Source organism: Macaca mulatta, chromosome 12 (assembly GCF_049350105.2).
Source record: "Macaca mulatta isolate MMU2019108-1 chromosome 12, T2T-MMU8v2.0, whole genome shotgun sequence".
NCBI classification, from domain to species: domain Eukaryota; kingdom Metazoa; phylum Chordata; class Mammalia; order Primates; family Cercopithecidae; genus Macaca; species Macaca mulatta.
This window is the reverse complement of record NC_133417.1, coordinates 8,081,431-8,094,550: the sequence shown is the minus strand read 5'-3', so window position 1 is coordinate 8,094,550 and position 13,120 is coordinate 8,081,431. Positions and strand designations below refer to the sequence as shown.

Here is a 13,120-nt window from a genome sequence, read left to right as displayed (position 1 = left end):
ACCATATAGAGTTTGTTTGTTTTGAGTCTGAGTTTCACTCTTGTTGCCAGGCTGGAGTGCAATGGCGTGATCTCAGGTCACTGCAACCTTTGCCTCCCAGGTTCAAATGATTCTCCTGCCTCAGCCTCCCGAGTAGCTAGGATTACAGGCACCTGCCACCACACCTGGCTAATTTTTTGTATTTTTAGTAGAGATGGGGTTTCTCCATGTTGGCCAGATGGTCTCGAGCTCCTGACCTCAGATGATCCACCCGCCTCAGCCTCCCAAAGTGCTGGGATTACAGGCATGAGCCAACCACACCCAGCCTAGAGTTCTTAAAATAACTTACGTGGTCTCATATGTTTAATGCAGTACTCGGAAAAAGTAAATACTTTTAAAATGTTAGCTCTTTTTACTGTCTTCGAGTCTCTTTCCTACATTTGGCGTCTGGAGAGTTGGTTTCCAGACCACATGCCTCACTCAAGTTGGGTAAGTAACCTTGGGTTCTGCATCTGTTGAAAGAGGCCAGTGGATTAAACGGCCTAGAAGGTTTCCACGAGTACTCCTGTGGCTCACTGGAGATCAGATCAGATGGGTTTTGAGTGTGCAGGCTCACAGGTGGGACGGATTCCCAGCAGCAGTGGTCCTGCTGGCCGGGCCTCCTCTCACTGTGCTTGTCATTTTCTCAGTCATGGTCCCTTAAAAACCTGGAGCTTGTGCAAATCGAAACCACAATGAGATACCATCTCACAACAGTTAGAATGGCGAGCATTAAAAAGTCAGGAAACAACAGATGCTAGAGAGGATGTGGAGAAATAGGAACGCTTTTACACTGTTGGTGGGAGTGTAAATTAGTTAAACCATTGTGGAAGACAGGATCTAGAACCAGAAATACCATTTGACCCAGCAATCCGTGACTGGGTATATACCCAAAGGATTATAAATCATTCTACTATAAAGACACATGCACACAGATGTTTATTGCAGCACTGTTCACAATAACAAAGACTTGGAACCAACCCAAATGCCCATCAATGATAGACTGGATACAGAAAATGAGGCACAAACACCATGGAGCCATATGCAGCCATAAAAAGGATGAGTTCATGTCCTTTGCCTGGACATGTATGAAGCTGGAAACCACTATTCTCAGCAAACTAGCACAGGAACCCCTGAAAACCAAACACTGCATGTTCTCACCCGTAAGTGGGAGTTGAACAATGAGAACACTTGGACACAGGGTGGGGAACATCACACACTGGGGCCTGTCGTGGGGTGGGGGGTTGGGGGAGGGACAGCATTAGGAGAAATATCTAATGTAGATGACGGGCTGATGGGTGCAGCAAACCACCATGGCACGTGTATACCTATGTAACAAACCTGCACGTTCTGCTCATGTATCCCGGAACTTAAAGTATAATAAAAAAGACAAAAACAAACCTGGAGCTTGCAAGCTAGTTTCTCCTCTCCTTCTCTATCCCCTCCCCACACCTACCCTGAAAGGAACACTGTGTCAGTACATTCTTTGTTTTTGTCTCAGTTCTACTTCTGTGGAAAATGCTTTGCAACAAAATCTCCTAAAAAGACAGTGAGAGGAGAGCAGGACCCGGGTAGAAGTTATTAACGAGGCGAGAGCATGCATAGAGCCTTCATTATCAGGAAGAAGTACCACTTGAAGGCTGCAGTTGCTTTTTTATTACAAATCCCACTTTCCAATGCTCTAGCCCTTTAGCTTGAGAACCGGCATACTCAGCCCCCAAGGAGGTAATTAAGACAAGAAAGACATTTATTCGACTGAAGAATAGACAGAGAAGCTGCCAGCCCAGCCTTGGATGGTACATTGGGTCCCAACACCCTAGAGGACAAGACGTGCCAGCTGCCGCCACGCTGGGAGCGCTCAGCCAGCAACTGTCTTTACAGAAGCCTGCGGCGGGGCTCCCACTGCCCGCCTTGCCATGCAGTGCTCATCACAAATAACAACAGCTCCTGCTTCACAATCCTCTAGGGAGGCATTCAATTCGCAGAAGTCCACAGGCAGACATTAGTATTCTCTCACAGGAAAGCAACCTGGTACTCAGAAAAGTTACGTTGCTTGCCCAGTGCCATAGGTGCTTTCTTTTTGCCATTGACTTTTCTGTCCATAGTCACACACACACACACACACACACACACACACACACACACACACTTTCAGGCATAGCAAGAAAACAATGACCTTTTCAGCTAGTCGTATCTACCAGGGACCCAGAGGGAGGGAACTGGCCACACAGGACACAGGCATTTGCTGTTGTTGTCTTAGCAAGCGGCTCCTTTTACTGGGGGAAGTCCTGCCTCGTGAATTAGATTTAGGGTTAGGGAGTTAGGGAATATCGAAAGTGACAGTAGGGATCTGTTCTTTTAGATCTGACTCACATCCTGCTCTCAGACACTGCCAGCCACAACCTTCTTTTCCTCAGGGGTTGCAGAGAACATCAACTCCAACAACCACTTAGCACATTCTTAGGCTTACTGACCACTGCCCTCGCCAAGGATGCCAGAGGCTCCCTTGTCCCACTCCATGTTGCTGTGAGAACAAAGGCAAGTGGGGAGTGATGTGGACCCCTTTTCGCTTATTAGTGATAGGGACAGTGAGCACAGCACATGCCCAGACAGACCGAGCAGCCAAGGGCGGTGGCTGTGTTTCACAGCATCCCTGCATCCTGTCGAATCTTACAGGAAACACAGCTCTGGTGATAGCTGCAGGTCAGGGTCTCTAAGCATGTACACATTCATTCTCTAAGCATGGACATCCAAGCACCTGGCTCTGTGTTGCTTTCCTATGGCGGTACAGTGCATAGGGCTTTTTTAAAAACTGTGATGACTTCACACCACATCTAAAAATTATTTGACGTGCTCCCAGCAAGAAGTGGAGCCTGAGTCCTCTTTCCTTGAGTGTGGCCTGGCCTTGGTAATTCCTCTCAACTGAACAGAATGTGTTGGAAGGCACTGGGTGACTTCCAAGGCTGGGTCATAAAAAGAATTACTGCTTCAGCCTGGCTCTCTCTTCCTCGTGATGCTTGCTCTTGGAACCCAGCTGCCAAGCCAGGAGGAAGCCACGGCCACACAGGGAGGGCCCATGTAAGCATTGTACCCAGCGTCCCCTACTGAGGTGCCAGCATCAATGTCTAGACCTGTGAGTGAGCCAGCCTTTTGGATGACTCCAGGCCAAACACCATCTGATGTAAATGACTTGAGAGACCCAGAGACAGAACCTCTCACTAGGCCCAATTAGTCCACAGAGCTGTGAGGGATAATAATAAACAATTATTGTTTTCCAAGACATGGAGTTTGGGGTGTAGGGTTAGAAAAAGGAGTGTTTGGGGATCAGATGGCGGATGGTGCATGTACTGATTTGTACACTGTTTCTGCTCTAAGGGTTTTATTTTGTATACATGTAATAACTTTTCTGTAGTTAAGATAGAGTTGGTTAAGGTTGTTTATTCTTGGTTTTGCTCCTGGGGACGTATATTGAACCCACGGAGTCAATGGCGGGGTATATGTTGGGTCAGAAAGCTGGACTGGGACCTAACCCTTTAAACTCTGATGGACTCAGGTGGCAGGGTTTTCTTTGGATCAGAAATCTCTGACACGCCACACTGACTGGGGACGTAAGGCTCCATTGCTAGGGTCCCAGCTGCCTGCCTGGAGTGGCATGTCACCAGCCAGTCCACAGACACAGGCTAAAGAAAAAAGCAGTCACTTCCTCACAGTCAGAAAAGATGAAACTCTGACTCCATTCCTGTCCAACTCTTTCCAGCAAATTCTAGGTGTCCTGGGGAAGGGGTGAGGAGGTAGAGGTGAGTCTAGCTCCCTGCAGCACTGTGGCCCCAGCCAGAAATAAATAAATCCGTCAGAAATAGCCCTGATTTCTATTATGACACACTCCATACTCTGTTGTGGGGCCTTTCATGGAGGCTACATAAATGTGTTTGGAATCTCTTTTATCCAAGAAAAATAAAAACATGTCCCCCAAAAAAGCCTTATACAGGAATTTTTGTTACATGTATTCAAAATAGCAAAAAAAAAAAAATAGAAACATCACAGGTATCTATCAACAGGAGAGTGAATAAGTAAACTGTAGTCTATTCATAAAATAAAGTATGACTCAGAAATTAAAAGGAACAAACTGTGTTTACATACAACAATGTGAAAGAGTCTCAAAACCATAATACTGAATAAATCAAACTGTACATGGAAGACCATGCAGAGTATAACTTCTCATGTGAAATTCTGAAAGAAGGAAAACACTCTTTGTTCTGAAAACATCAAACCGTGGAGAGCAGCCTTTTTGGAGATGAGGGTGAGGATGGATGCACGGGGCGGGGGTACTTCCTGGGGTGGAGTCATGTTCTACATCTTGAAGAGGTTTTGTCTTGCACAGGTATGCACATTTTACAGAACACATGCAACGCTACATGGAAGGTCTGTGTATTCCACTTTGTATAAATTGTACCTATAGAAACAAGAACCATGAACTCATGTACCGTGCTAGTTAATAATACATGTGCTGAAGTATTTGGGATGCTCTGTCAGGATGTCTGAAACTTGCCTTGAAAAGGATTGAAAATAAGATGATTTGATGGATGGATAGAAACTGACTAAAACAAAGAAAGCAAACTACTGATTGTAGAGGTTAGGTGATAATGCTGTGGTATAAATGTATCTCCCAAATTTCATGTGTTGAAAATGTAATCCTCAAAATCCCATGTTGATCAAAGGTGGGGTTTTGGGGAGTTAATTAGAATTAAATAAAGCCATCAGCATGAAGGAGAGGGACTTGAGTTGACACACATGCCATGTTCTCTTACTGTTTTGCTTTCAGCCCTATCATGATGCAGCACAAAGCCCTCCCCAGAAGCTGACCAGACAGCCACCTGATCTTGGACTTCACAGCCTCCAGAACTGTAAGAGGTAAACTTTTCCTTTATATCCAGTATCAGCAAGAGCCTGAATCTTCTTAGAGATTAAGTGGCCATGACCAAAATGTTGATAGGAATCTCGGCAGTACAGGGCATTCTGCTGAGGTCTCAGATGGATCTGAGTAACAAGGTATTGGAAACTAGGGTGAAGGCCATTCTTGCCATTCTTGTTAGACAGTTGCAAAGGCCTTGGCTGCATTGTGTCCGCGTTTAAGAGCTTTATGGAATGTAGAACTGAAGAGTGATGAACTAGCATATCTAGCAGAACTATCTAAGCAGCAAAGCATTCAAACTGCTGCATGGTTACTTTTAACTGTAGACAGTGAGATGTGGGAGTTAAAAAATGACTTAAAATGGAATGTATAATTAAAAGGGAAGCAGTATATAAAGATTTGGGGGAAAAAATGCAGCCTGTCCATGTGGTAGAGAATGAAAGAGCATTTTCAGCAGAGGAAACCAAGAGTGTGACCAAGTGACTGACTGATAAGAAGACTAGTGTGGATAGAACAAAGCCAGAGGCTATTCATCAAAACAACGGGAGAAAAACTCAAAGGCATTTTAGAGATCTTTGAGTGCAACACTGTGCATAATGGCTCAGGTGTCTCCTCCTCTTTTTATGAAACCAGCAGTTCCATCACCAGGGTTTCAGCCTAATGATCTTTTAAAGTCCTAATGACCTCTCAATGGCCCCCCTCCAATCAACATGAATTCAGCCATTAAACTTCCAGCGCATGCAATTTCAGGGATTGAACTACAGCTTGAGTCCAGTCCATGCTCCCTGTATTCTGGTGCAGTAATCTTGGCTGCCCCAGCTGTGGTTCTAGTGAGTCTGGGTGCAGCTCGACCCACTACCCTCCAAGGTACAAGTCATAAATCTTGGTGAAGTCCATGGTGTGCTAATTCTGCAGAATGCAAGAGCTGTGGAGGCACAGCAGCTTCCACTGAGATTTCATAGGATATACCAAACAACCTGGGGGCCCATGCAGAGACTTGTGGCAGGGGTGGAGCCACCCCAGAGAGTGCCTACTAGGGCAATGCCTAATGGAGCTACAGAGTTGGGACCACTACCAAGACCCCACAACTATAGAGTTCCCAGCATGCAACACCAGCCTGGAAGCACTGAAGTGTGGACTGAGCCCACCAAAGCCACAGGGGTGGAGCTGCCTAAGGCGTTGAGGGCCCAACCCCTCTACTGGTGTGTCTGGGAGGCAGCACATGGAGTGAAAGAATATTCTGGAGTCTTGAGACTTAATATTATTTTCCCAATTGGGTTTTGGACTTGGGACCAGTTATCTGTTCTTCTTGTTACTCCATTTTGAATAGTGACATCTATCCCATGCCTGTCCCATCATTGTATTTTGAAAGTAGACAGCTCCTTTTGATTCCAAAGGCTCACAGCTGGATGGGATTTGCCATGGGATGAATCATGCCTTGAGTCTCACACGTATCTGACTCAAGTGAGATTCTGAACTTTGAACGTTTAAGTTGATGCCAGAAGGAGTCAAGACATTGGAGCTATTGGGATGGGGTGAATGTATTTTGCATGTGAGAAGGACATGAATTTTAGGGGTGAGGGAAGAATGCTCTGGTTTGAATGTGTCCTCCAAGTTTTATGTACTGGAAATTTAATCCCTGAAATCAAATGTTGATTGGAGGTGGGGTCATGGGAGGTAATTAGGATTTAAAAAGTTCATTAGAACTGATGGCTTTATAAGAAGAGGGAGAGACAGCTGAGCTGTCATGCATGCTATTGCTCTCTAGTCATCTGATACTTTCTGCTCTGTCATGACTCAGCAGGAAGGCCCTCACCAGATGCCAGCACCATGCTCCTAGACTTGCCAGCCTTTAGAATCATGAGCTATATAAATTTATGTTCATTGTAAATCACTCGGTCTGTGGTATTCTGTTACAGTGGCAGAAAATGAACTAAGACAGGTATCCAGGTGTTTGCTTTCAAGTTCTTTCCACTTTTCTCCCTTTGAAAGTCCTTATATAGGAGTTAGAAAATAGAGTGGGGGGCACAACCTTGGCATGCTCCCATCCCCCACCTCTGGCATAATTTGTGGAAATAAATAAATCGTCACTTACTTATTTATTTCGAGATGGGGTCTCGCTCTGTTACCAAGGCTGGAGTGCAATGGCACAATCATGGCTCACTGCAACCGCCGCCTCCCAGATTCAATCATTTATCCTGCCTCAGCCTCCCGAGTGGCTGGGATGTCAGGTGCACACCACCACGCCCAGCTAATTTTTTGTATTTTTAGTAGAGACGGGGTTTTACCATGTTGGCCAGGCTGGGTTTGAACCCCTGACCTCAGGCGATCCATCTGCCTTGGTGTCCCAAAATGCTGGGATTACAGGCATGAGCCACTGTGCCCAGCCCACTTACTTTTCTTTTCTTTTTTTAAATCTGAGAAGGGAGACATTTTGTGCATAAAATGTAAGGAGTTCAGCAGTCAGATCTGTGTCCCTTGTACATTGCAGCCTTGTGCTTGGCTGTGAAGAGAGAGGTATACTTTCTTTCTGTGTATCTTGTATCATAATTAGCTCTCCTGCCAAAATCCTGAGCGACAGTGACATCTGAATCCACACGCAGGTTCTAGAAGGCAGCAACCCATGCCAGGATTGCCCCGACAGCATTCTCTGAACCTGCCCAGTGACTGGCAGAGTCCACGCTTTCATTCTTGTCGTCCAGCAGGCTGAGCAGACAGTATGGGGTTAGGAGCACGTTGCATTCTGCACCAGGGTGCTGAGGAAGAATAAGGAAAGCCATATTTTAAATCAACAACAAAAGGGAACAAAGATTTTTCAGGAGGTTCTAAGTGTGCCTTCATGTAGGCTTATTTTGTAAACCAGAAAGCCACGCTAATAGGACAGACCCTAAATGGGGAAATCAACTGACAACGCTTTGCAGATTTATTTTCATTATGCTCTAAACCAAATGTCTGTGCTCATTAAACAGACTTGTTGTGGGATAATTTATCTTAAACTCTGGGCACACAGTCGCTCCACCAGAACAACTGACCCTTGGTGGAGTTGACTGTGGGGAGAGAACAGTGTCAGCTTTGCCCTGACATCCCACCCAGTGCTGACGTGTCTCCAGAGAGACCGGAATCATGGTGAGAGTCCTATACCGAGATCAGCTAGCAGCCTCTTCCTCCCTTCCCGGTCCCCTCCCCTACAGCTGCATTCACAGGGTTCAGGGCAGGCCCATCCATGACTGTTGGCAGTGGGATTCCCACCCCTAGGATCCAGCCCACCCGCAATCCCAGGAACAGAGCTGGGTCCAGGCCCACGCATGGGGTCTGCACCCAGGGCCCGCAGGCCCTCACTTCCGCTCCTCACACCTGCAGTCACAGCGCAGTCTGCTCTCTGGCAGAAGCTCTGGCTCCAAGTTGGACTTGGATTTTAAGCACAGCTCTGATATCCACTGTTACTGTCATCTCTATTCTAAGGAAAGTTCATACCTCATGCTACCGAGGGGAGGGCAAAAGGAGAAGTGAATACAAATGGCCTAGCACATTTGCTGGTCATAATAGTTAACAACAAATACCAAAGCAACATAAATAAGGGGAAGCTCTTTGTTGTTCATTCCATGCAGAAGGGCCTCCTCTCTGCCCCCACACTCTGTGAGGGAAGGAGGAGTGAATTATCTAACTGGTACATTTGGGAGCAGAAGCTGGGTGCACGTGTTCAGTCAGCTTCTCCTTCTTGTTTCTTGGGGATTTGCCACCTTGGGGGACCCTCATTTGGTTCCGTCCCTTCATGCCATGAACTCCCAGGCACAGGCTCTGCCACAGAAAGGGAGACTGAAGCTCCTCCTTGCCTGGCACTGAGCCAGCTGGTTCCATCTGGGGTTCAGCTGAAGAAGCCTTGTCCCAGCAGCTCCCTCACTGCAGGACGATAATCTAAGGTCCACCTGTGTGAGACCTCCCCTCCCAGAGAAAACAAGAGCAAGGAAAACTACACCAAAGGGACAGGCAGAGTGGTGACATAAGCCCCGTCACAGCAGGGGAGGTTGCCCTGTGCTGGATGCATGTGCCAGGCAGTGAGGTGGATGGGGCCAGTTGCCTTTGATAAGTGGGGATGGGGCAGACACATGGGCTTTGGAGAAGGGAGAGGTTTGCAGGGTAGAAAGTGATTTCCTGAAAGTAACAAGATGTGCGTTGGACCTTCCTGGCTGGTGTGTGCATTATATGATAGGATGATGATTCCAGGCCATTTATGAGAGTCCTTCACTCCACGGTGGTGGCAGGCCCAGCTACGCTGCTCACTGTGATGTGAGATTCAGCCAGGTGACCTGAGACCCTCACTGTAGTCTTCCAGGGAGACTGCGAGGGGACACTAAGAGATTTGCAGCCTGTCTACGCTCTCCTTGATGCTTCCTCATGCCCTCCTGGCACCAAAAGGGTCCCATTCTACAGCAGCCGGGCAAGATGAGGCCGTGTTCCTGGCTACCTGTGCCTGCTGCCTCTGCAAGGCACAGGCCTCCTGTGCTGCAACCAGTCAGGGGCTCCGGGAAGTCTGCTCTGGGAAGCCGGAATTTCCAAAGCAGAGGCTTAGGAAACAGAGCACTGGAGACTTGATTTATTTTCCTTCTCTTTCCTGCTGTCTCCTTCTTACTACATGAGAAATTATATAAAATAATATAATGAACACCCATTTCCTCACCACCAGCTTTAGCAAGTTTGAATATGTTGTCCGTTGGCTTCACATTTTTAAGCAGAGGGCCTTGCATACCCCTCCTTGAGGGCATCCGTGTCCCTCATCCAGAGATAGGAACGTTTGTGTCAAATATCAATAAACAATTGTTCTGCATCTATTCCCATGCTCAAAACATAAAATACTAATTTGTAGAGTTTTAAAATGTTACTCTAAATAATATTTAGTAACATGATACTCTAAATATGATTATGTAATTTGGTTTTGACACAGAATTGAATATTTTTGGAATTGAAATATATTTATAAGTGTATTAGGCTGAAATCCTTGAAACCGCTGTTATTGTAGGTTTGAAACAGTTGAGCATTAGCATTTGTACATCACTCAACTGCACGGCTCTAGTAAATCATTTTTAACTTTAAATAATTTTATATTGCCTGAATCTATCACAATGTATTAATGCCTTTTACTGCTGGTAGTCATTTAGGGTATATCTAGTTATCCCTCATTATGTTCCCACAATAATGATTATGCATGTCAACTTGGGAACACTGTATTGAAATATTCTAGAACTGTGCTGTCAAACGCAGTATCACTAGCCTTATATGGCCATTTAGATGGATTAAAATTAAACTTAAATACTATTAAAAATTTAGATCCTCAGTCAGAGGATTAGCCGCATTTAAAGTACTTACTACACACGTGGCCAGTGGCCGCTGCGTTAGCACAGAACGTCTTCACGTTGCAGAAGGTATTATTGAACAGCGCTTTTCAAAGAATGAACTTCTGTTTTGCTTGATGCTCTCATCCCATGTTTTTTATCTTATGTTTTTTATTATTTTCCTTTACTTTTTCTATAAGTTAGATGCATTGCTTTCATTGTTTCTTGAATTAGATGCTTAGTTCATTAATTAGCAGTGGTTTTTTTTTTTTTTCCATTGCTAATGTAGGCATTTGAGACGTTTTCTTTCTAGGCACTATTCAGCCAGTGTTTCTACACAGTGTTTTCATTGTCATTCATTACTGCACTTATTCAACAACTAGCAGCCAGGTGCCTGCCCTGGGTTCCAGTCCTGCTCTGGATGCTGGCGCACAGCACTGAACTAGAGGTCCACATTCATGCCCTCCCAGAACATGTTCTAGTGGGGTGCAGGTGGCACCTGCAGGACTCCCCGTCTGCTGTTGGAAGACGCACATCATGAAGAAGCAGAACCGCAGAGCCAGGGTACAGTGGGGTTGCGGTGGGGCTCAGGGGCTCAGGGCATTTGGGCCCAGACCTGAGTGAGGGTGGGAGGGAGCCACATAGAGCAGAGGTGCATCCCATAGGGCAGAGGACACAGCTGGGCAAAGGCCGTGAGGTGAGACTGGAAACAGCAGGGACCAAGGAGACAGCAGCAAGCAGGTCCTCAATGCTCCAGTGGGCAGGACCCAAGCAGGAGAGACACATCACCCGGTTGCTGGGCCCAGGGATATGTCACAATCTTCTCCATGGGCAGGGTGCGGGCAGAACAGGAGAGTCACATCACCTACGTGATGATGGATGCAGAGACATGTCACAAGGGCTGTCTGTGAGCAGGGTCCAGGCAGGAACCTTCCATCGCCCAGGTGTTGGGCCCAGCATTACGTCACAAAACCCAAAGTATGTGGGGCCAAGGCAAAAGAGGAGAGTCCCATCACCTAGGTGTTGGGTCCAGTGATATGTCACAATCCCCCCTTTTGGCTGGAGCCAGGCAGGAGAGGAGAGTCATATCTCCTAGGTGATAAATGAAAAGATAAGTCATAATACCCCTGAGGGCAGGGGCCATGCAGGAGAGTTGTATCACCAAGGTGTGGTACCCAGCAATATGTCACAATACACAAAGTATGCAGGGCGCGGGCAGGAGAGGAGAGTCACGTCACCTAGGTGCTCGGCCCAGTGATACATCGCAATCTCTCCTTGGGCAGAGCCAAGCAGTCAAAAAGACTTCTATCACCTAGGTGCTGAGTCCAGCAATATGTCACTATACACCCTGAGGGGTGGGCCCAGGCAAGAGACTCATGTCACCTCGGTGAGGGGTAGAGCTGTGTCACAAGGCCCCTGTGGGCAGGGCTCAGGAAGGAGAGGTGAGTTACACAACCTAGGGGCTAGGTCCGGTTATATGTCACAATTACCCCAGTGGGCTGGCCCCAGGCATGAGAGGAGAGCCACATCACACAGGTGCTGGGCCAAGCAATACGTCACAATCCCCACTGTGGACAGGTTCCAGGAGAAAGAGGAGAGTCACATCATCTAAGTGATGGGTCCAGAGATACGTGACAATGACCCCTGTGGGCAGGGACCAGGCAGAAGAACCACACTGCTCTTGTGCTGGGCCCAGCAATACGCCACCCGCTATTCTGTGGGCATGGTCCAGTCAGAAGAGGTCACCTAGGTGCTGGGCCCAGAGATATGTCACAATCTCTCCTACGAACAAAGCCCAGGTAAGAGAAGAAAGACCCATCAAATAGTTGATAGGCCCAGAGATATGTCACAGTGCCCCTGTGGGGAGAAGACTCCCATCGCCTTGGAGCTGGGCCCAGCACATGTCACAGTGCCTTCTTGGGGCAGGGCCACGGCAAATGTGTAACTTCAACTTGGTGTCGGGGTCAGCGATCGGTCACAATCTCCCCTGTGGACGGAACTTAGGAAGAACAGAAAAATCACATGAGCCAGATTTATTAAGGTTTCTATAAGTATAACTTCTACTGGTTTAGGAGATTCAGTTATAAATCTCCTTTTCATTCTTTTGGTGGTGACACGTAAGCTTTGAGGATATGTTCTTTATTTCAAAATGTCTTAAGTTGATCTGTAGTTTCCACTTTTGGTCAACAAGTGTGAGAACTTTGATACTGTTTCTTTAACTACTCACTCTTCTCATTTTGCAAGTTTCTTCTTACCTGATGTTTCATTTCACCTTGTTTCTATATTTAGTTATTTCTTGCTTGATATCCTCTATCCTGACAACTTTCTTTTTCTCTATTTTCATGTTTGTCTTAATTCTTTCTTCATGGTTAAGTTTCTTTCACTATGAAGCATGTATTTTTTTAGTTCTTTCAGTCTTTGAGTGGTTAACTTAGCCTTTGCTCGGAAACATCTTTATTTGAATAACCTTCAGTGCTCATGCTCACCTTGTAGATCATCTTCTGGGCTCTGTTATTATGAATAGAAGTCTCCGTGTCCTTCCTGTGCAGATACTCTGGCTAGTTTTCTCTTGTGGGTTGCAGTTTAATCAGTGGATCTCGGTCTGGATTTATTTTCGTTCATTCTGCTTGGTGCTCATTATAATTCCCACACATGCAGAGAATAAGACTATGAGTGAGCTGCCTAAAGAGAGGCTATTGTGATTGAAAACCAAATCCTGAGATCAGCTCCACACATCACAACCTAATTGCATTTATTCCTGTTCTACTTAATGAACATCTCTGGAAATTAAGATTGAAGCCATAACTTTATTTTTTGCTAGAAAGAGAAACCTGGCCTGCAAAGTGGGAAGTCAGGAAAA

General features: G+C 46.3%; 1 protein-coding gene across 1 annotated transcript in view; it reads left to right on the top strand.

The window, feature by feature from the left end:
- The window catches only part of LOC144333589 (uncharacterized), a 193,556-nt gene that overhangs the window by 134,392 nt on the left and 46,044 nt on the right, over positions 1-13,120 (top strand). Inside the window, exon 4 of the mRNA XM_077958201.1 lies at positions 4,841-4,929. Coding sequence (XP_077814327.1) covers positions 4,841-4,929 — 89 coding nt within the window. The remainder of the gene's footprint in view (positions 1-4,840; positions 4,930-13,120) is intronic.